Source organism: Anolis carolinensis, chromosome 2 (genome assembly GCF_035594765.1).
Source record: "Anolis carolinensis isolate JA03-04 chromosome 2, rAnoCar3.1.pri, whole genome shotgun sequence".
NCBI lineage: Eukaryota > Metazoa > Chordata > Lepidosauria > Squamata > Dactyloidae > Anolis > Anolis carolinensis.
Genome location: NC_085842.1, coordinates 290,296,351 through 290,318,420, shown reverse-complemented (window position 1 = coordinate 290,318,420; position 22,070 = coordinate 290,296,351). Strand labels below are relative to the sequence as shown.

At 40.9% G+C, this 22,070-nt stretch overlaps 1 protein-coding gene across 3 annotated transcripts in view; it reads right to left on the bottom strand.

The window, feature by feature from the left end:
- Positions 1–22,070, bottom strand: part of cmya5 (cardiomyopathy associated 5) — an 86,773-nt gene that overhangs the window by 10,637 nt on the left and 54,066 nt on the right. For 2 of the 3 annotated variants that reach the window (XM_008102912.3, XM_008102911.3), the window contains exons 8-9: positions 19,728–19,874; positions 15,779–15,926 (exon numbers count right to left, since the gene is read on the bottom strand). In XM_008102912.3, the coding sequence (XP_008101119.1) occupies positions 15,779–15,926; positions 19,728–19,874 (295 nt within the window). The remainder of the gene's footprint in view (positions 1–15,778; positions 15,927–19,727; positions 19,875–22,070) is intronic. The other variant, XR_010003575.1, reaches the window with a different exon arrangement.

Sequence of the window (22,070 nt, the reverse complement as noted above, 5' to 3'; positions counted from 1 at the left end):
AGCTTTGAAGGATTGGGTGCTACATAAATAGATGTCTCATTTATTCATTCACAATACATCTTTTATTATGTCCTTTTCTTATTCAAGAAATGAAATAAAAAAGGTTAAAACATATCCTAACTTCAAAGAGAAGTGTTTTTAGCCAGAGTGGATTTCAAAGGCACTTGGATTCTCTTATAATCTGAACTGAGCTGAACTTCTTTATAGTCTCAATCACCTTTATCCTAGCATCAGTACAATAAATGCATAATCAGGTGTAACCAAACTCAATAGAGGCACCAGCATATCAATACACGAGGTGACCTCATAGCTCTGACAAGGAACTAGAGGGAGAAAGTTTTAAAAGGTAAAGGTTTCCCCTGACGTTAAGTCCAGTCGTGACCGACTCTAGGGGTTGGTGCTCATCTCCATTTCTAGGCCGAAGAGCCGGCGTTGTCCATAGACATCTCCTAGGTAATGTGGCCGGCATGATTGCATGGAGCGCCGTTACCTTCCCGTCGGAGCGGTACCTATTGATCTACTCACATTTGCATGTTTTTGAACTGCTAGGTTGGCAGGAGCTGGGGCTAACAGCGGGCGCTCATTCTGCTCCCGGGATTTGAACCTGGGACCTTTTGGTCCGCAAGTTCAGCAGCTCAGCGCTTTAACACACTGTGCCACCAGGTTTAGGATATATGATATGCCCAAGGTCACTCAGTAGGCGTTCATGGTCAAAGAGAGGAACTGAACCCAGGTTTCCAGAGCCGCAATCCAATGCTAATTTTAATCAAGTGAAATTTCCATACTTATATGGGAAACGATTACCTAGGAAGATAATGAACAGAATACAATGAATGTGTGGAAGGTGGGATGTGGATGCACGAACTATAGTAGAACCTACCTCCTAAACATTCAGCAAAAGGTGTCAGCAATCCTACCTGTTTATTAGAAAGGTTTCCGGTTTTTAATCTAGAATTTGCAAGAGTCAAACTCAAAGAGAGTCTGAATAATTTCACCAAGCCACAAAGAAGGACTCAAGAAATGTCAATTCCCTGCTATTAGGAATTCTATTGCATCAGCTCTAGGCATTTCCCATCATCTCAAGAACTGCTAACCATCTCCTCCAGAAGAATAAAATGAATAAGGGGATCTTAGGAGTTTTCTCCTAAGTCCTCCTTATATTTCTCTATCATCCCACTTGGAAAGGAAATGTGAGCATGTTGGTAGGGAAAACTGGAGGAAAGTTTGTTCAAGGAAGAGAACAGGAAGCACTCATTGTCAACTCAGATTTTATCCCAAATGGAGGAGAGTTTGGGCAGCGTGGGCAAACTGGCCCATTTTCCTCTTAGAATGGACTCATTTTGAATGCATTCATAGTATTACAGTGGTGCTGTCTGTATAATTTTGTTTACTCTATGTTGTCCTTACTGTTCTTGTCCTAATCTTTCCCCCTCTCACTAACATTTATTCTGATTGGGATGACCCAAGATGTCCTTTTCTCAAAGTCACCGCAGCACAATGTCTGCTGTGAGGACATTACAAAAGTCCGTAAATAAAACCACTGCAGTCAAATGTAGGAAACAGCAAAGCAGGCAAATAAGGCCAAGGACAGCGAGGGCAGAAATGGAGAAAAATGACTATGATGACAAAAGCAGCAACCAGGGAAACAACTTCGTAGCAAACAGGATTAAAATAATTCAAACGTTTTGGCAAAATGAGAACCACCATTTATTATATATTGTAATTAATCTGGCTGTATCAAGACCCATTGCAATGCAGCAGTTTCGGAGATAGACTCTGGGAGACAAGGGTTCAGATCTCACTTAGCTCATGGAAGTTCACTGATGTATCTATACTGTATAATTAATACAGTTTAACCCCTCTTGAACTGCTATGGCTCAGTGCTATGAAATGAACTGGAATATATGGCAGTGTAGACTCAGATAACTCATTATCTGCCTCACCAAACTACAAATCCCAGGATTCCATAGCATTAAGCCCTGACAGTTAAAGTGTCAAACTGAGTAAGTTCTACACTGTAGATGCACCCTGGGTTAATTTGGATAAGTAACACCTTCTCAGAATAATGGGAAGGTAATGGCAAACCTCCTCTAATTGAATCATGCCAAGAAAATTCATGGGACAGACTTTCCATACATTGGACTCTCGTGAGGCCCCTTCCAACTATGAATCTATGACTCCATGAAGGCACAGAACAACAACAGTTGGCTGTATTAAATATCCTTATTCTGGGTACCTACCAAAACTATATAAATACTCGTTGTGGTCTTAGGAAAGACTAGAGCAATACATGCCTGTGTAGGGCTTGGCACTCTGATATCAGTGTCCTCCTACACACCACCCACACATACACAATATTTTCCCATAATAAATGCTGGTAGTTCCAGATCTCCTAAGCAGTGCCAGCACATGCGGAGGGGGCTAGAAAACACATTGGTGCTCATTATGAACAGAAACAGTGAAATGCTGCCTACCTCCTACACTAGAACAACCTGTAGCAAAACTGTCTGAGTTCAGTTCAGATCATTATAACCACCCTGGATGGCTACATTCCCCTAAAGGGAGCAGCTGGAGCACAAATGCTTGAAGTGAGTAATAGCTTTGGTGACGCAGCTCCTACACCATAACAGGAATTTATATACAATATCACCGAAAACCTTTTTTTTTTTTGCATGCAAGCTATCTGTGGAGGAAATCTACACTTATCAGCAAGGGCTCAGTACACAGATATGTGATGACTGGGAGTCATTTACTCAATGATGGAAAAAGACCCATGTGGAGCCCAATAGAAAACTACTAATTTATCTAGTGGCTATCTAGCTGGCTATAATTAATTAATTGATTGATTGATTGATTGATTGATTATTAAGTTGGGCCCTCCGCATTTGCGGGTTTCATTTTGTGGATTTTATTATTCCCAGATTTGATCAGTGTATTCTTTCTAGTAATCTCGAGGTCTTCCAGCATGGCTCTACAGAGTTGTATTGGGGGATCTAAAGATTCTTAGGCCCCTTCTACACTGCTTTATAATCCATCTTTGAACTGGATTATATGAGTCCACATTGTCCTATAATCCAGTTCAAAACAGATAATCTGGTTTTTATATGGCAGAATAGAAGGGGCTTTAGAGAGAACACTTCTCAGGGCATTTGTAGGTCATTGTCATATATCATGTTCCGCAATTGGTGGTGGTTAGTGGTATCAGGCCCAGCAGTTGGTGATGGAAGGGGTTAGACTTAGTTCTAAAGGGCTGAGTAATCTGTAAGTAAGAGTTTACAGGTAAAAGCAATTAAAGGTGGAGGCATACAAGAGATAGGTTGCAGCTGGGTTTTACTGGATATAAGGAGCTCAATCTTCAGAGATAAGTATTTGTCCTACTTTGGCTGTGGATGCTGCTGGTTTTTCCCTCAGATTTGTGGATTTTTGGTATCCTGACCTGTCTCCTGAACTCTTGTAACCCTGAAACCTTGAATCTCTAGACTGGCTATTGACTACAGTATAAACTCTTGGTCCTTGGACTTTAGTTATTGAGCTCTCGGCATTTGACTACCGGACTGGACCTTTTTGACTATGTTGTTTTCTTGGACCTGCATCGGTGTTTGCTATCTGTCTTTGTTTTATATTCTGTGGCTGAGTGCTATCATTGATTTACATTTGGACTATGAAAACAGCCAGACAGTAAGTACTGCTTTAATTAAACAATTTGATACAAGCTGGGTGTGTGTTTTGGTTCACCTCTGCCTGTGAACCAGCAGAGCCCTGGCATTGTGACAGTCATCCTGTGTGACTCTATGGTTGGCTTCTGGTGGACCCTGGCTATAGAGTCATGCTGGAGATCTAGAGATTCCCAGAGAGGTTTTCTCAAAGGGAAAAAAACAGATATTTTTATTCAGTTTTTCCAGTTTCATGGAGATCCTGCATACCTAACCCCAGCAAATGGGAAGGGCTGACTGTAATTCATTCGATCTATAAAGGAATCCAAAAACAAATCAAATCAGAACATTTGATGTAAGCCAAAATAATTAAATCAGGACTATCATACTTTGGATATATGAGATGACATGACTGACTGGAAAAACCGATAACATTTGGCAAAGTAGAGGTTGGCAGGAGAAGCAGAAGGTGTCACTACAGTGGGATTGATCCAAGCAAAGAAACTACAGCTCTAAGTTGGCAAGGCTGTTGGTGGCAAGGGCTCCTGCTGATCTCTGTTTAAGAGGGCCACTGTAACTCAAAACGGACTTGCCAGCAAATAATCAAAACGGGTAATACATTCTGACAGTGTCTAGTGTCCTCAAGTCTAGAAGTGAAGTGGAACCACTCCAAAATAAGGTACATAGGAATATGTGTAAATTAAAAAATGGTAGGGTAAACTTCCCCAAGAGGATCTATAAACTCCTAGTAGTGTTAGGAATCTCTACTGAAGTTTAAAAGGATAACTGATGTGAGGTGATAACAGAAGGGAAAGTCTTATATATGATAAGATATGACAAAGGATTAAGGCTGGGAAACATGCCCAAGAAAAAACATAAAATAAAGCTCTTTTTGAGAAGAAAATTTGGGAAACATCATCCATGAATCTGGCTGACTACTAAATAAAGCATTTGGTTTCTAAATGAAAATGTAAGAAGATGGATCAGAACAGGTGATGGGGAATTATAGTGCCATAATTGTGCAGTGTGAAAAAGCTACTTAAGGGCCCCTATTCCTTTTTCTTGTGTGACAGACAGATAAGATTGTCTCCTTTAAAGTAGAAGACATGACTATCTGTTTCACTTTGTCCATGGCATGACAATGTCCATAATTAACAAGAAAGTACAGAGCAGGAATAGCTTACAGAAGGAGGAGGAATATAGAGAGTGTATTTAACTGCTCCCTCTACTTATCTTTTTACTTTAAAAAAACTCTCACATTTGTGAGGCTTTTAGCTAGGGTAACTATAACAACAGTAAGGAAAGAGTTTTGATCATGTAATGCTAAAATATTGATCATGGCACAAAGGGCACAAACGGGCGGGTTCATTTCTCATTCCCTCTGATCTGCTTGGGTGTGTAATATTTCTTAAATGTTCATGAATTGTTGAACCATCTTAGAAGAAAGGGGAGAGAAATCATTCTTTTCAAAGAAAATATGCTGAGTTTTATGGATGAGCTACATATTGGACTCTATGAAATACAGCGATACGCTTCCAGTGTTGCTGGAAATAGAATAGCTTCATTGTACTAGAAAAGCGTGACGAATCCTGGCTGTGTTTCAACATGTTTCCCTTAGATTTTACACTCTTGCTTTGTTACAAGTGCTTTTGATAGAACGAAGAGGGCAGATGAATGAAAGAGACAAAGGGATTTGATGTTTACAAAAAAAAATGTTTTCTCCTCCTAAACAAGAATGTCTAAATCACATTCTCTTAATCTAAACCTTTAAATGGTTCATGGGAATTTTTGCTTGCGCTATTTATTTATTTACTATATTTTTACCCCGCTCTTCTCACCCCAAAGGGGACTCAGAGTGGCTTCCAAGTTGGCAATATTCAATGCCATACAAAAACAAACAAATACAGTAAACACAAATATTAACAGCTAGTAAACTGGCTGGGATTTCTGGGCAAAATCACATGGGCATCTATAGGTTGAGAACCATTGGTTTAGGGCTATATTGGCCAAGCCAGCACTTTGAATTGTGCTTGGTAGCAGACTGGCAGACAATGCAGCTGGCATAACAGAGGGGTTGTGCACATCCTGTACTCCACTCCAGTGAGCAATCTGGCTGCCGCCCTGTGGATTACTTGAAGCTTTTGAACATCTTCAAAGGCAGCCCCATGTAGAGAGCATTGCAGTAGTCTATACGAGATGTAACAAGAGCATGGACCACCATGGCCAAGTCTGGCTTCTCAAGGTACGGGTGCAGTTGGTGCACAAGTTTTAATTGTGCAAAGGCTCCCCTGGCCACAGCCAAGACCTGGGATTCCAGACTCAGTGAGGAATCCAGGAGAACACCCAAGCTGCGAACCTGTGTCTTCAGGGGGAGTGTAACCCCATCCAGCACAGGCTGTAACCATAGGGTTATAGGGTATAGTCCCTGTTCCGCCTTTCGACTGACCCTATCTTGTCTGGATTCAATTTTAGTTTGTTTGCCCTCATCCAGACTGTCACAGCTGACAAGCACCAGTTCAGGACCTGGACAGCCTCCTTAGCAGGTGGAAAAGAGTGATCGGAAGCGCCTGAACGACAAAAAGAGATTTTCTCCTTATGCAATATTTCACCATATTTTTTTCTAATACAATAAACTACAAAGTTTGTACAGTATAAAATAACAACAGCCACAAAGCAACAATGCAATAGTTGGACGTCATCTGCATACAGATGGCATCAAACTACAAAACTCTCCCACTCTGTAACACGATTTTTGTTTCTGGGTTATAAATGTCATTTCCTAATTGGGTCTATCATAAAAACATGGAAAAGGTTTATTAAACTGCAAAACCTTGTTTTCGTGGGACATCTTACAACACATGTTGCTATAGTTTTTCAGTGAATATCTCATTGAGTCTCAACCAATTTAACAAAGTTTGTGACAACCACAAAAACTAAGTTTCTGGAGTATAACAACAATGATGTAGAAATCGTTATGGAACTTTGATATTCCAGCTGATAAACAATTAGAACATGATGTACCTACCAGATAGGCTTGCTCAAATAATTCGATTTCCCCGTTACTCGTTACTAATTCGTTACTTTTGTAACTTGTGAAGCAATATACGACCTTGATTGTCCACACGTCTGGATATCGCGGTTTCGAACCGCGACAGGCCGTTTTTCTTATTTTGTCGTTTTTTTTCGTTGGGAAAAAAAGGTTTTGCAAATCACCCAAACTTGTTTAAGTGCACTGGGGCAACCTAGCGTGTTCTTTCCACCTTGTGGCCAATCAGAGAGCACGTTTAACCCAGGGGAGGGGCTGGTAGTACGTCCTGAATGAAAAGAGCGTGCACGGGCGCCTCGTGGCTCATTTCGGGATCTGCAGAGAGAGGGTGGGTTGGGAGTGAGATTCCGCAGGCAGGCAAGATTGCTGCGTCACAGCTTCCTTGGCTGTGAGCTACAGATTAGAGCTACAGATTAGAAGACCGGGAGAAAAGGTTGGGTGGGTGAGGTGGGGTGGGAAAGTGTTGGGTGTTTCAGAATTTTTTTTTTCCCAAAGGGCCTGTGGCTTGGCGTTTGCCACCAGCCCTGCAATTTTTCTGCTGCGCCATATTGCCTGCTGCTACGGGCGGGGTGGGCTTTCGTTTTTATTAGGAAACTTCTCTTTTTTTCAACGCTAGTGAGATTCCAGGCACTGCAGGCAGGCAAGATTGCTGCGTCACAGCTTCCTTGGCTGAGCTACAGATTATAAGACCGGGAGAAAAGGGTGGGTGGGTGAGGTGGGGTGGGAAACTGTTGGGTGTTTCTGCAGGGTGTTTTTCCAAAGGGCCTGTGGCCTTCCCCCCCCCCCCCACAAGCTTGGCGTTTGCCATTTGCCCACCATCCCTGCAATTTTTCTGCTGCGCCGCCATATTGCCTGCTGGTGCGGGCGGGGTGGGCTTTCGTTTTTATTAGGAAACTTCTCTTTTTTTCAACGCTAGTAGCAAAGTCTGGCCAAAGGGTTGCACATCCCATTATCCTGCGTTGCATCCCACCTCCTTTGGGAAAAAAGGGAGCCTGTTTTTGCTTCCTGCTGCTGTGCTGCTGCTCTATAGGCCTTGCGGTCAGTGCCAGGGCAGCCACTCCAACAGTGATTCCATTGCGCAAAGTCTGGCCAAAGGGTTGCACATCCCATTATCCTGCGTTGCATCCCACCTCCTTTGGGAAAAAAGGGAGCCTGTTTTTGCTTCCTGCTGCTGTGCTGCTGCTCTATAGGCCTTGCGGTCAGAGCCAGGGCAGCCACTCCAACAGTGATTCCATAGCGCAAAGTCTGGCCAAAGGGTTGCACATCCCATTATCTCTGGTCAGTGGGGCTTGGGACCCCATTTCACTAGCTGCCTCAAAGGCACCACACCCTTTCCCTTGGGTGGTGGGGTGGTGGCGTGGGGCCGGCCAACGGTGGCCGGCCCCCCTGGTCAGTGGAGCTTGGGACCCCATTTCACTAGCTGCCTCAAAGGCGCCACGCCCTTCCCCTTGGGTGGTGGGGTGGTGGCGTGGGGCCGGCCAACGGTGGCCGGCTCCCCAGGGGAGTGGGATCCAAGCCCCCATTTTGCCATCAGGCGATAAATCAAACCAACGTCGCACAAATCTTACATTTCTTGGGAGGGGGAGGGGCTTGACCACTGTGGTATAATGGCCTCCAATATGGATGCCTGGGGAAAGTCATTGCACATTGTGGCAGGCAGCACAATGTGTCTCTTGGCCAATGGCCCCCAATGCCCTAACATTTTGACAGATTTACGGGCACTGAAACAATGTTACACAAGTAGAAGAAGGACTTTCACAGTGAAGGAACCCCTATTGAACAGGAAATAACAATTCAAAGGCAGGAACAGATTTTTTGCAATTGGTAAATAAAGATTTTTTATATGAACTATAAATTTGCGCAATAAATCTTAGGAAAGGGCAAACGTTCTGCAATTTAGCAAACAAGCAGGGTGGATTGTGTTCTCCCACTGTACCAAATTTGATCAGTATAGCTGAAAAAATGAGTGCAGGAGAGCCCCCTAACTCCCCCCCCCTGGGCTGTTTTTGGGCCACTGCGCATGCGCGTCCACCATTAACGAATTAATTTTGAAAATAACGAATTTTCGTTAATTTTGAATTTTTGGGGGGGCAAAATTCAGAAATGTCTTCAGAAACGAAACGCTACCCCCCTCTGCTTTTGAAACGAGTTTAGAATCAATTTTTTTGTGGATCGCTCAAGCCTACTACCAGATGCAAATGCAGTTGAGAAAAAGAACATTTGGGTTACAGATGTGGCAGTCATGGGATATATGAGAATTGAAGGCAAAGAGAGGGGGCAAAGGGTGAAATGTACTATATTTATTAATTTATTTTATTTACAGTATTTATATTCCACCCTTCTCACCCCGAAGGAGACTCAGGGTGGATCACAGAACACATATATGGCAAATATTCAGTGCCGCTGTACAATGACAAGACAGACAACCTTTGGGTCCTATATAGGAGAAAAGTGGGATATAAATTCATTTTCTGTTTATGGGGACAATATCATGGAGTTTTCTCAGCAGGATTTATTCAGAGGGGACTAGCCTTTGCCTTTTTCTATGGCTGAAATAATGTGACATGGCCAAGGTTTCCATGGCCAAATGGGATTTCAAACCTTGGGCTGGATCTACAATGTCCATACTATGCATATAATAATAATAATAATAATAATAATAATAATAATAATAATAGACTAAATTTTGTTCCTTGACAAAATTGAAGGAAAAACTGATAAGGAGAAGACCTGGCTATGGCTCACGAATGGGACCCTGAAGAAGGAGATAGAAGGCCTGATCCTTGCAGCCCAGGAGCAAACCATCAGAACAAATGCAATTAAGGCCAAGATTGAAAAATCAGCTGATGACCCAAAATGCAGACACTGCAAGGAAGCTGACGAAACCATTGATCATATCCTCAGCTGCTGTAAGAAAATCGCACAGACAGACTACAAACAGAGGCACAACTATGTGGCCCAAATGATTCATTGGAACTTGTGCCTCAAGTTCCTCCTGCCAGCAGCAAAAAACTGGTGGGATCACAAACCTGCAAAAGTATTAGAAAATGAGCACGCAAAGATACTGTGGGACTTCCAAATCCAGACTGACAAAGTTCTGGAACACAACACACCAGACATCACAGTTGTGGAAAAGAAAAAGGTTTGGGTCATTGATGTCGCCATCCCAGGTGACAGTCGCATTGGCGAAAAACAACAGGAAAAACTCAGCCGCTATCAGGACCTCAAGATTGAACTTCAAAGACTCTGGCAGAAACCAGTGCAGGTGGTCCCAGTGGTGATTGGCACATTGGGTGCCGTGCCAAAAGATCTCAGCCGGCATTTGGAAACAATAGACATTGACAAAATTACGATCTGTCAACTGCAAAAGGCCACCCTACTGGGATCTGCGCGCATCATCCGAAAATACATCACACAGTCCTAGACACTTGGGAAGTGTTCGACTTGTGATTTTGTGATACGAAATCCAGCATATCTATCTTGTTTGCTGTGATATAAAATAATAATAATAATAATAATAATAATAATAATAATAATAATAATAATTTATTTATATACCCCCTATCTCCTCAAGGGACTCAGAGCTGTTTCCAATACAGTTCAAACTGCATTATACGGCAGTGGAGATACAGCATCAGTTTCCAGAGTTGTAATCCAACACTCAAACTACTACACCATCCTGGTTTGCAGAATAAAAGCCGGGTTAATTTTAATATATGAATAAATTAAAATGAGCACAACAGAGCAGCATTAGTATATTTGAAATTCCATTCAGGTCCAAGACTCACTTGCTTCTTCATTCTGATCACAGAGAGAGACAAAAGTGTTTCTGCAGCAATCATTTTAGAGTCTGCGATTTTGCTGTTGTAAGCTGTTTTGAGTGGACAGAGCAGTAGCTACATGGCACTATAATAAACACAGCAGATGTGGCCAGAACAAAGGCTGTGTGGATTTGACTTCAATATTCAAGGGAAAAATGTCTGGCTCTCTTCATTCATAAATCAAGGGTACAAGGCTCATATTTCACCATTTCACTCATCTTATTCCAGCCATTTGGGATGATAGTGCTATCCTTTTATGATTGAGTTTGCATTTACACTGTAGAATTAATGAAGCTTGACGCCATTTTAATTGCCATAGCTCAATGCTATGGAATTCGTAGTTTGGTGGCACACTAGCACTGTTTGGCAAAAAAGATGAAAGACCTTGTAAAACTACAATTTTCATTGAGTCATGGCAGTTTAAGTGGTGTCGAACTGCATGAATTCTACAGTGTAAATGTGTTCTCATTCACACGTATGAGAACACTCCATCACTTAAAGAGCTTGTTTCCAGGATTGGGCTTGCTTCAGATCCTGAAGCCCTTGCTTCTTTTTGATGCCTCAGAGTTTTGGAAGTCCACTGCCATTTTGATTACAAGAATTTATTTCTGCCATTTCCAGTTATCTTTGGGAGCACCCGAAAAGGGTATTTCTTGTCTGTTTCAAGGTGGAGAGTGCTTGGGCAATCAGTGTCAATGCCAATAGTCACACAGGACCAACCCCCAAACCACATTCCCACATCTATGTTAATCTATGGATTAACACTGCATGCAGAGCTGCTGGAAACATTGCTTGTTATGACTGCAACTCATAGAAACCACTAGTTAGTATGGCTTGGTGTGGCTTCTGGGTCTTATAGTCCAAAAGTGCCTTTCAAGGCTCGGGTTCTGAGCAAAGCTTGTATGCTGCCTCCTTTCCTTTCCTTTTTGTGATTCTAAGGGAGACTAAAAGCTTTCACTTCCATTTTAAGGTAACTGATGCTTTGATTTTGGACAGTTCTTCTAAAGCAGTGTCACACTTGCAGCTGATTATTATTATTATTATTATTATTATTATTATTATTATTATTATTATTATTATTATCCTGCTTTATGTTCCCCGAAGGGGACTCAAAGCAGTTTAACATAAAAAACATCAGCCAGCATTTAAAATATAGTAAAAGGTAAAGGTTTTCCCCTGACATTAAGTCTAGTCATGTCCGCCCCTGGGGGTTGGTGCTCATCTCCATTTCTAAGCCAAAGAGCTGAAGTTGTTCGTAGACACCTCCAAGGTCATGTGGACAGCATGACTGCATGGAGCGCCATTACCTTTCCACCGGAGTGGTACCTATTGATCTACTCACATGTGCATGTTTTCGAACTGCTAGGTTGGCAGAAGCTGAGGCTATCAGCGGGAGCTCACCCACTCCCCGGATTTGAACTGATGACCTTTTAGTCAGCAAGTTCAGCAGCTCAGTGGTTTAATGTACAAATATTAAAACAGAATTAAATATAAACAGTATTAAAAGATTCACAGTTTAAAGACATTTTTTTTAATGGAATCTAAATCAGCTGGCAGGTATGTTCAACTCTTTAAAGCATGGTTGTGGCATTTATTTAATTCTATTTTATGTGTACTGATGACATGATGCTGCCAAAGAATTTCCCATCGCCAACAGGAATTGTATGCCATCAGCAAGAACAGCTAAACTACTCTCATATGCCACTACTAACACACTAACATATAAAGAATCCTGACACACACCATTCATACACACGATCACACAATACATATTTCCTACTAGTTGTTGGTTCAGTCCAGCAAGTATCTATTTTATACAGTATTTTTATTTAGGGTGTTAAAGGTTACTTCTAATCATTGCTGACTGTGTGACTGATTTCTGCAAGCAAACTTTGGCAGATTGGTTGTATGCTGGCTTTATGGTAAAGTATGGGTGCATCTAACCTGTAGAATTAATTAGGTTTAAAGCATTGCAACTGCCATGGCTCAATGACCAGGGAATCCTAGGATTTGTAATTTGGTGAAGCACCAGCACTCTTTGGCAGAGAAGATTAAAGATCTTGTGAAGCTACAACTCCTAGGATTCCATAGCATTAATCCATGGTAGTTAACATGCTATCAACCACATTACATAGTGTAGATGCAATCCAAGTAGTGTTGTTTTGGAATTTAAAAATAACAGTTAAATGTCAAACGGTTTAAAACATCATTATGTTTCTCCAATAGTGTAAGGAATGTGAGAAGATTCGGGGCTGAGAGGGAGCCAGAAATGTTGTACTAAATAAGGCATAGGAATGGGAATTAGAATATTGCATGCCTTCCCCCTACATCTGTACCAGTAAAAAAGATGAAAGACTCCCTGTTTCTTTTAAGGTGGATTCATGGGATTAAAAACCAAGTATCATTTATTTTTATTTCTGTAAATTGTGCAAACACATGAGGAACCAACTGTATGAGTCAGTCAGCAACTTGCTCAAAATAAATTAGTCACATTGGCAATTTGTCTGTCAAGGAAAACACTGTTTCAGCCTCACCCAAACAGATTCACTCCAAGATTGTCAGGCAACCATCATCCCCATAGGCTGAGCATAATGGGAGATGTAGTTGGATTATACATCTAGAAAGCATAAGGCTGGGGAAAGCTGCTGTTATTTCCCTTGCATGGCAGTTCTCCATAGCAGCAAGAGTAGAATTGTTTAATCTCACAGAGCAATCGCAAAACTGCTTTTTGAAGAATTGTAGTGTTTGCAAGATTAAATATACAGCCACTGATGTAGTTTCAGAAAAGCTCTTTTGAACCACAGCATTGTTCTGTTCCTGCCTGCAACTAATGAATTGGCCCAGTCCTTAGTAGCTGCCTCATTTTTCCTTTTCCAAGAATGGCACAAAGCCTGGGAGGGAAGCCAATGTGCATTAGCCTTTGTCCCTTTAACAAGGCTGCATTTGCCAACAAAACAGAATACAAAGGAGCCAAAGAGAAATTCAAGAAACAGGACAAACAAGTTGTTCTCAGGTCCAGATAGACCAACTACAGAGCTGTGGTTGCTGTGTGCCTTCAGATCATTTCTGACTTACAGTGACCTTAAGGAAAACCTATCAAATGTGTTTATTGGTAAGATTTGTTAAGAAGGGAATTGCCTTCCTCTGAGGCTGAGAGAGTTTGATTTGCACAAGGTGGGTTTCTATGGCTGAGTGGGGATTTGGTCTCCAGAGCTGCAGTCTGACATTACTAGAGTTCCACCAAATGACAGAGGAGGTTCCTGAAAAATATAAACATCTTGCTTTGTCCCTCTATGCAGGCTATAGGATAGAGCATCACTATACTTCCTCCAAGGCTAGACTGCTAAACTCAGAATCAGAAGTGGAAATCATGGGGTGCACCAGATGTTGTTGGGCTGCATCTGTCAACGTCTATTACTATTGGCTATACTAGCTAAGGCCACCAGAACTTGAAGTCCAACACCATCTGGGAAACATGCTTCACATCTCCGTGGTAGAACTTCTTTCATCACAAGTTAGGGAAGTGCATTCTGTGTTGGAGATGAATATTCCTGGATATCTATGGACACATCTCTTCAATTTCTGAGGACCTTTGGAAAGGGTTCTATTAGGCTTCCTGTCAATTGTCTGCCATTCTATAGAATGCACTTCTATCTGAGATTAGTAATCCACTGACAGATGCTCCTTATTTTATGTTGATGACTTTTCTTTTTTTTAAGATAAGCATTCCCTGATTTATACATTTTAATAACTGTTCTATCAATGTAATTATTTGATGGTAAGTTTTTTGGCAATTGAATATAATTTGAATCACTTCACCAAGAGCCAGGGGATGTCTGTCACATCCTTATGAAGAAAGGACGGGGGAGGAAGGCACACAGCAGCTGAGAGCCCTCTGGAGTGCTCTCAGCCACCACGTGTCTTGCCCTCCCGGCATAAGGACAATGTAACCGGCCCTTTACTTATGCCAAGAGGATGGCTCAAGAAAGCACACAGCCGTTGAGAACCCACTGGAGCACTCTTGGATGGTGCCTGTTTCGTCCTCCTCCTGGCATAATGCTGAGAGGACTGCCCAAAGATCGAGGAAGGAGTATTGGGGAGGAGGATTGGGGCACCCCCTCCTGGTCCCTCCCTCTCCCAGGCCCTCTCCCTCCCGGGCTCTGTACTACCCAGCATGTGCCCAACCGTCCTCTCTCGGCCCGACCCTCCTGACTGGGCCCACAATATGGCCCCAAGGCAAAAAAGTTTGCTCATGCCTGCACTAGAGCATGGATCCACTTTAAATCTGGTGTCTGCCTCATGCAGAATTCTGGAGTTTGTAGTTTAGTGAGGCCCAGAACCTCTCTGGCTGAGCAGTTTAAAGACCTCTCTCTAAACGCTATTTTCACTGCCATGGCTTCATCCAATGACATCAGAACTCTCTGACAGAGAAGAGTAAATACCTCACAAAACTACAAATCCCAGAATTCCATAGCATTCAGCTGTGGCAGTTAAAATAGTGTCAGAATGCTATAATTCTGCAGTGTGGAAACAGCTTCAACCTAAGAGGAAGGGAAAGACAAACCTCCTCTGACTAAATCTTTAAAAAAAATCTCTTACAACAGGGTTGCTATAAATTAGATTCGACTGGAGGGCACCTAACAAGAAGAAAGAAGAGGAGTTGACTAAAATCATTAATGTAATAGCAGTTTATAAATTATAAAAATGCACAAATAAATAAATGCCTATCTAGCATGAAACTGAGATGTATTTATCACATTTGTACCCACATTTTGATGAAATAGCCAGGGGCAGGGGGAGCAGTGCAGTATAAAAATATAGTGACTCAAGGATCGGGCGCAGTGAGCAGAATTACTGCATTGAGGTTCGCTCTTATTCATTTTTGTGTACAAACGCAGCTGGAGAAAAGGCAGAGTTCATAGGACAGTGATGTGGAATGATTGGCCCAAGGCCCCATACATTTAATTCTGCTATAGATGGGTTGGAAGGCACCCAAGTAAGGCTTTGAGATTTCACCTCAACTCAGAATGTCCATGTGTATTTACCAGTACAAATTAAAGATTTTCTGGGTTTTTTAAAAAGTATATTCTTAGAGATAAGCATCTGGCACAAATGTTAATCACTATAGCAAAGCTGATTTCTTCTTTAGAGAGATCAAGACAAACAGAATAATCTTTCCTCGAAATAATCCCGACTCAGGGAAACTCATTTTCGCTTCCATCCTAGTGTATCTGTGTTCCAACACGTAGGGGACTGACCTGAGACCTTCTCCTTCGGGAGAATACTGTCTGCAGTACTCCAGCGTGAAAGAATCTGTCGTTTCTGGATTGCTGCTGCTCCATCTAATGGTAGCTGTATTCCAACAGACAGTGCATTCCTCTGCCTTTATAACTGGTATTCGGGGAGCTGGGAATACAAAAGCACATTAGCTAAACTGTAAAGAAGATAGGATGGCTTCTGTGAGTCCATGCTGGAATGACTGAAAATATCTTTGTGATAATAGCTAGATCATGACTGTGCACTAGCTTGAGATAAAGCTGTTTCCACATCTTTGAATGTGCATTTGTATGGGTCATTACAACCATTCTATAGGGCGCCTAAATATCCTTATTGTCTTTTATTCAGCAACCAATGTTTTATCTCCTTGTCCTCTGTTTTCCCTGGTTGTGTGGCTTCAAGTCATTTTTGACCATTATCATGTCTCTAAAGGCACACCTATCATAGGGTTTTCTTGTTAAGAAATGTTGCCATTGCCTTCCTATGAGGCTAAGAGAGTTTGATTTGCCCAGGTTCACCCAGTGAGTTTCCATGGCCAAGCAGAAATTTGAATCCTGGTCTCACAGAGTCTCACACCACAAATGTTGATGGGACTATACTCTTGCAAAGCTAGAGGATATGTTGACGGTAGAAGTGTTCCTGGAAGAGTCTTCCATGTCTGGTAGTCTTTTGCTGAGGATCCAGATTAAATGTATTGAAACACTACTGAGCAACTGCAACAGTAGCGGGGCGCTGGTGAAGGATATCTTAGAGACAACAGTCATAGCACCTTGGCTAAGACCTGGTAGTACTGTGCAGAAGGAGATACAGTAAGTCCCTTTTGAATGTCATTATTATATAAGCCCTAGGATGAGACAACCCAAAATAAAACAAGAGATAATGCCAGAAGATGACATTCCCAGGTCAGCAGGCACTCAAAGAGTTGCTTGAGTACAGCAAACAACTATGAGTAGTGATGTGGCTTATGACGCAACTGGACTCAAGCCGAAAGGATGTTCAGCTGTTGACATGCCTCAGATGTGAAAGGAAAGTCCTAAGTTACACAACAAATATTATAGGAACATGGAATGTGAGATACACGAGTCAGGGAAAGCTAGACATAGCAAAACATGCAATGGAACATATGAACATTGTCATACTTGCAGTGAGCAAACTAAAATGGACAGGGTTGGGAATTATACAATATTTCACTTAGGAAATGAAAATCTAAGAAGAACTGCTTGACAGTAGTAATGAGGAAAGATGGAGTGAAAACAGTAGATGCAAATTCTCCTAAGTGAATAAATTGGATTTCAAGGAAAACATGTCAATGTACTCATACTCATAATCCAACTACAAAGGCAGAAGTCGAAGAAATTGAAATATTCTATCTGTAATCAAGAAGGAGACTGATCACACACCAAAACAGAACTTTCTATTCATAAGTTATTGGAATGCAAAAAACAAAACAAAAAAAAAAACAAAAAACCAGGAAACAGAGCAGAATCAAAGACTGTAGGAAAATTGACCTGGAATGAAGAAATAATACAGAAGAGTGACTGATGGTGTTTGTAAGGCCAACATCATAAACACATTCAAGCAGCCAAAGAGGTGATTGTATACATGGACATCTCATTATGGGCAACACAAAAATCAAATAAACGACATAGTTGGAGGTAGAAGATGGAAAAGCTCTATTCAGTCCTCATTTTCAGGAGGTGGCAAGGCTACCTGCTGACTGACTTCAACAGGAGCTAATGTCTGATCAAAATTATTTGAAGTTTAAGCAGTCAAGGTGGACCTCATGAGAGCAAGGGAGAAGTTTGCTGGGCAACTTGAGGAATTCTGAAATCTTCTAATAAGTGCACATGTTTTTTTAAAATGTGCTTTTACTCATAACCATTAATATGTTCATGGAAGTAGACAGGGAATGGTGGGAAAGGATGGAGTGGGACAAAGTGAGCATGACCAAAACAGAAATATTGGATCTGTTTCTTTTCTTCTCTCTAATTTTCAGTCTTTGGTGGGTGAGATGGGAATGTAGGCTTCAAGTTCACTATCACTCATGTAATAGTCATAGAGATGAAGGAGTGTTTGGAAAAGATGCTTTTTGAACAAAAGTTCCCAATCAGGGGTTTCTGGGCTTTTGTTGGCCATGTTGACTGGGGAATCTGGCAGTTGTAATCTAAAACATTAACTTATCTAAGTTCTGAAAAGAGCCTGTTTTATTTGTCTTTACACTGCTCCCTTCCAAGAAGAGCTTTAGAATGGCAGATGGCCAGACATGAAGACATAATCTTATATAACGGAATTAGCTGTGGCGTTTGTATTCCAAGCTCTAAAGATTCACAAGCAGAATTAGGAAAGACAACTGGTTTTTCCTTTGTCCTTGTTTAATTTTTAATACCAAAAAAAAGAAGTATTGACAGTGGACAGTCTTAGATTCCTCCTTCCTTTGTTGTATGGAATAAAATATTTGTTTTTAGAAGTTTTGAGGTCAGTTAATGTAAGTGAAGTAAAATGAACCCCCATGCCAGTGCAACAAATATAGTTACAGAAGAGTTTGTTTTTACAAATGTTGCAGAGGAACCCCGGTGTTGTAGCGGGTTAAGCCACTAAGCTGCTCAACATGCTGACTGAAAGGTCAGCAATTCGAATCTGGGGAGTGGAGTGAGCTCCCGCTGTTAGCCCCAGCTTCTGCCAACCTAGCAGTTCAAAAACATTTGTTTATTTATTTATTTATTTACAGCATTTATATTCCGCCCTTCTCACCCCGAAGGGGACTCAGGGCGGATCACATTACACATATAGGCAAACATTCAATGCCTTTTTAACATAGGACAAAGACAAACAACATAGCTCTGAGCGGGCCTCGAACTCATGACCTCCTGGTCAGAGTGATTGATTGCAGTTAATTGCAGCTGGTTTGCTCTCCCATCTGCACCACAGCCTCGGGCTAAAACATGCAAATGTGAGTAGATCAATATGTACTGCTCTGGCTGGAAGGCAATGGCGCTCCGTGCAGTCATGTTGGCCACATGGCCTGGGAGGTGTCTATGGACAATGGAGGTGTCTTCGGCTTAGAAATGGAGATGAGCACCAACCCCAAGAGTAGGACACAACTGGACTTAATGTCAGGGGAAAACCTTTACCTTTACCCTAACCATGCAGACCATCCACCATATGCAGGTAAGCTCAAGGCAGATATTGTTTCCATAAGCCCACTTGTTTAGCTTGGAGAAAAGACTTTAAGAGGAGACAGGATAGCCATGTTCAAATATTTGAAAGGATGTCATATTGAGGAGGAAGCCAGATTTGTTTTCTGCTACTCCAGAGCCTGGGACACAGAGCAGTGGATTCAAACTACAACGAAAGTGATTCCACCTAAACATTAGGAAAAACTTCTTGATGATTAAATCTATTCAGCAATAGAATATGCTGCCGCTGACTGTGATAGAGTCTTCACCTCTGGAGGTGTTTAAATGAATGGCCATCTTTCAGGAATGCCTTGACTGAGTGTTCCTGCATTGCAGAGAGTTGGACTAGAGTCCTCTTGTGGTTTTTTCCAACACTATGATTCTATTATTCTTCTCCTTATGGGTGTTTCTTCTGTGCCTGTTTGATGGTGGTGGGAAAGGTGTTGAAATTGTCATTTCTATAAGTAAATAGGCATATAGAACTTTATAATTTCCCATTCTTTCAGCAAAAGGAAAAGCCTATATGTGATGCTGTACATTCCCAATGTCTTAGATATACATGTGAACCAACTCAACAAGCAACACATAAAATTATCCGTTTTTTGGAGTCATCTCAATGCCATCACAGAGCACATCCTAGTAGAGCTCATTGCCCCTGTTCCTTCTATTATATCTCTTTTGCACATGCATACATCCAACACATAAACAGTGCAAGTAAAAGGGGGAAATGCTTCCATAAGTCCAAGCTGCTTACCAGTTCTAAATGTAGATTTGTCACTAGGAAAGCTACATCCTGTGTAGTTCACAGCCATAACCCACACACTGTAACTGTGACCAGGCTCCAAGTCTTCCAAAATGCAGTTGCTCTCCTTCACAATGACACGATATTCTTCAACCAAACCTAGACTCAGCAAAAAATAATAAAAAAATACATGCATAACGGAAGTAGCAAGAAATGGTCTTTAAACAATTGTTTCTTTACTTTTTACTTCAGTTCTATCGCCTGTTTAAATTATGGATAGACTACATATTTTACACTCGTGCTATATATTGCCCTGGGCACTTTTGGAAGGAATATAAATTCAACACTAATAAAAAAACAACAACTATTACAACAAAAATGGAAAAAAATGTACATAGCTGGATAATATGCCATATCTGAGCAATAAGCAAAAGGTAGAAATGGTCCAATCATCAGTCGAATCTCTTTCCAGAATTCTATGAAAAAAGGTTATAAATACTTAGCTGGAAAATGTAAAACATTTAAATACATGGAGTTATTTGGGAACTGGAGAAGTAAAGACATGTAGTGCCTGGAAAATATTTAGGGCTTTGAAAAGTTACTTTTTGGGGCGATAATTCTCTAGATAGTATCAGAATGTTTTAGGGGTCATGGAAGTAGTTCAAACAGCAACTTTTCCAAGCTCTATCATTATTATGCCTGTTAATTTTTAATGATATAGTTCTCTTGTTGCTGGAATCTTTATAACAGGACCTGAATGATGACTGGTTTGCACCCAATTAAATATTTGAAGAAAAAAGAAAGATAATATTTATGTTCCATGGAAGCAGACTTTGTCACCTCTGAAGCTCCTTTCCCTTATATCAGCCAGCGCGTGATTCAGAACATAAGGAAGAAGTAAAGTCGCTGCATTGCCATTTATCTTATTCATATTTACTGTGCTAAGGCAAATTTGCTGGAACTAAGTTTAGAAATGAAACAGTAGATGGTGGGATTTATTATGTGGGCAGATCCTGTCACTAATGTGACAATGTCTTCCCTATAGGCTGTGCTCACTTTCTCATTTTTAGAAAACCATTTAGAGTAAACGAGCAGATCTTAAAACTGTGATGGCAGACAAATATGGAACAGTCTTACACTGACATGGATCATTGAACAGAGCTTTGAAAAGATACCTTTTATGGATTCTAATTCCCAAAAACCTCCAGCTAGTGGCCATTCTGACTGTGAGATGGTAGACATTATTGTCAAAAAGGAAAGATTTCTAGCTTTGGGATGGATCCTTCTGGCTCAGTGCTGCCTTTACTAACTGCCAACGACTCTATACGATTTCAGATAAGAAGCTTTCTTTTGCCTTCTCAGCAGACGCTCATGATTTTGCCAGGGACATTTTGAATGCAAAGCATGTGTTCTCCCACTGAACTATAGCCCTTTCCCTAAATGCTCATTGTCTAAAATGTTCTTGCGCGTCTATATTTATGGACATTTATAGTTGGAAAGTATCAAATCATGCACTGACACCTCACAGATATATACATGTATCAGAGCTATAAAAACATGCCAGTTCCAAAATCATACATTTCTTAAAAGTTCTTTGTGTGTGAGTGTGGCATGTGTTTTCAAGTCTCCTGTTGACCTCAGTTACCCCATTAATTTCATAGAATTTCATAGGCAAGCAATACTCAAAGGTGATTTTGCTAGTTCCTTTCCCTGAAATATAGTCTACTGCATCTGGTTTTTGTTGTCAATCTCCCATCCAAGTCCTAACCAGGCTGACAGCTTAGTTCCCAAGATCAGATGGGATGGGGTACACACCAATAAAATACCTAATGCATAGATTAAATCCATTTGAATTTAAATATGTAGCTTTTATTTCTACCATTATTTTTTCATCTTCTCATTTGTCTTGCTGTTACTGTTTTATTATTGTTTACTGACAATAATTATTATTTATTATTGTTTACTGAGGCCCCTATCCGCAATAACATGCTATGCTAGTTTTATATCTGGAGCAGAATGAAGAAGGCGGGGCCGGGAAGACATCTTTCCACCATGTCTCCTGTATCAATTTAATGATATAATGATATATAATAATATTATACTATACTAATATTATAATACATTGTATATACATGTAATATTAATAATAATAATATTATGATGTAATACAATGTAATAATTATTATAATTCACTATTATAATTGTATATTTATATTACATGCAATATTACTAATAATATTGCGATATAGTTGTATAATATAATATATTGTATGTATATATACTTGTAAACCGCCCTGAGTCCCCTTCGGGGTGAGAAGGGCGGTATATAAATGTCGCAAATAAATAAATAAATAA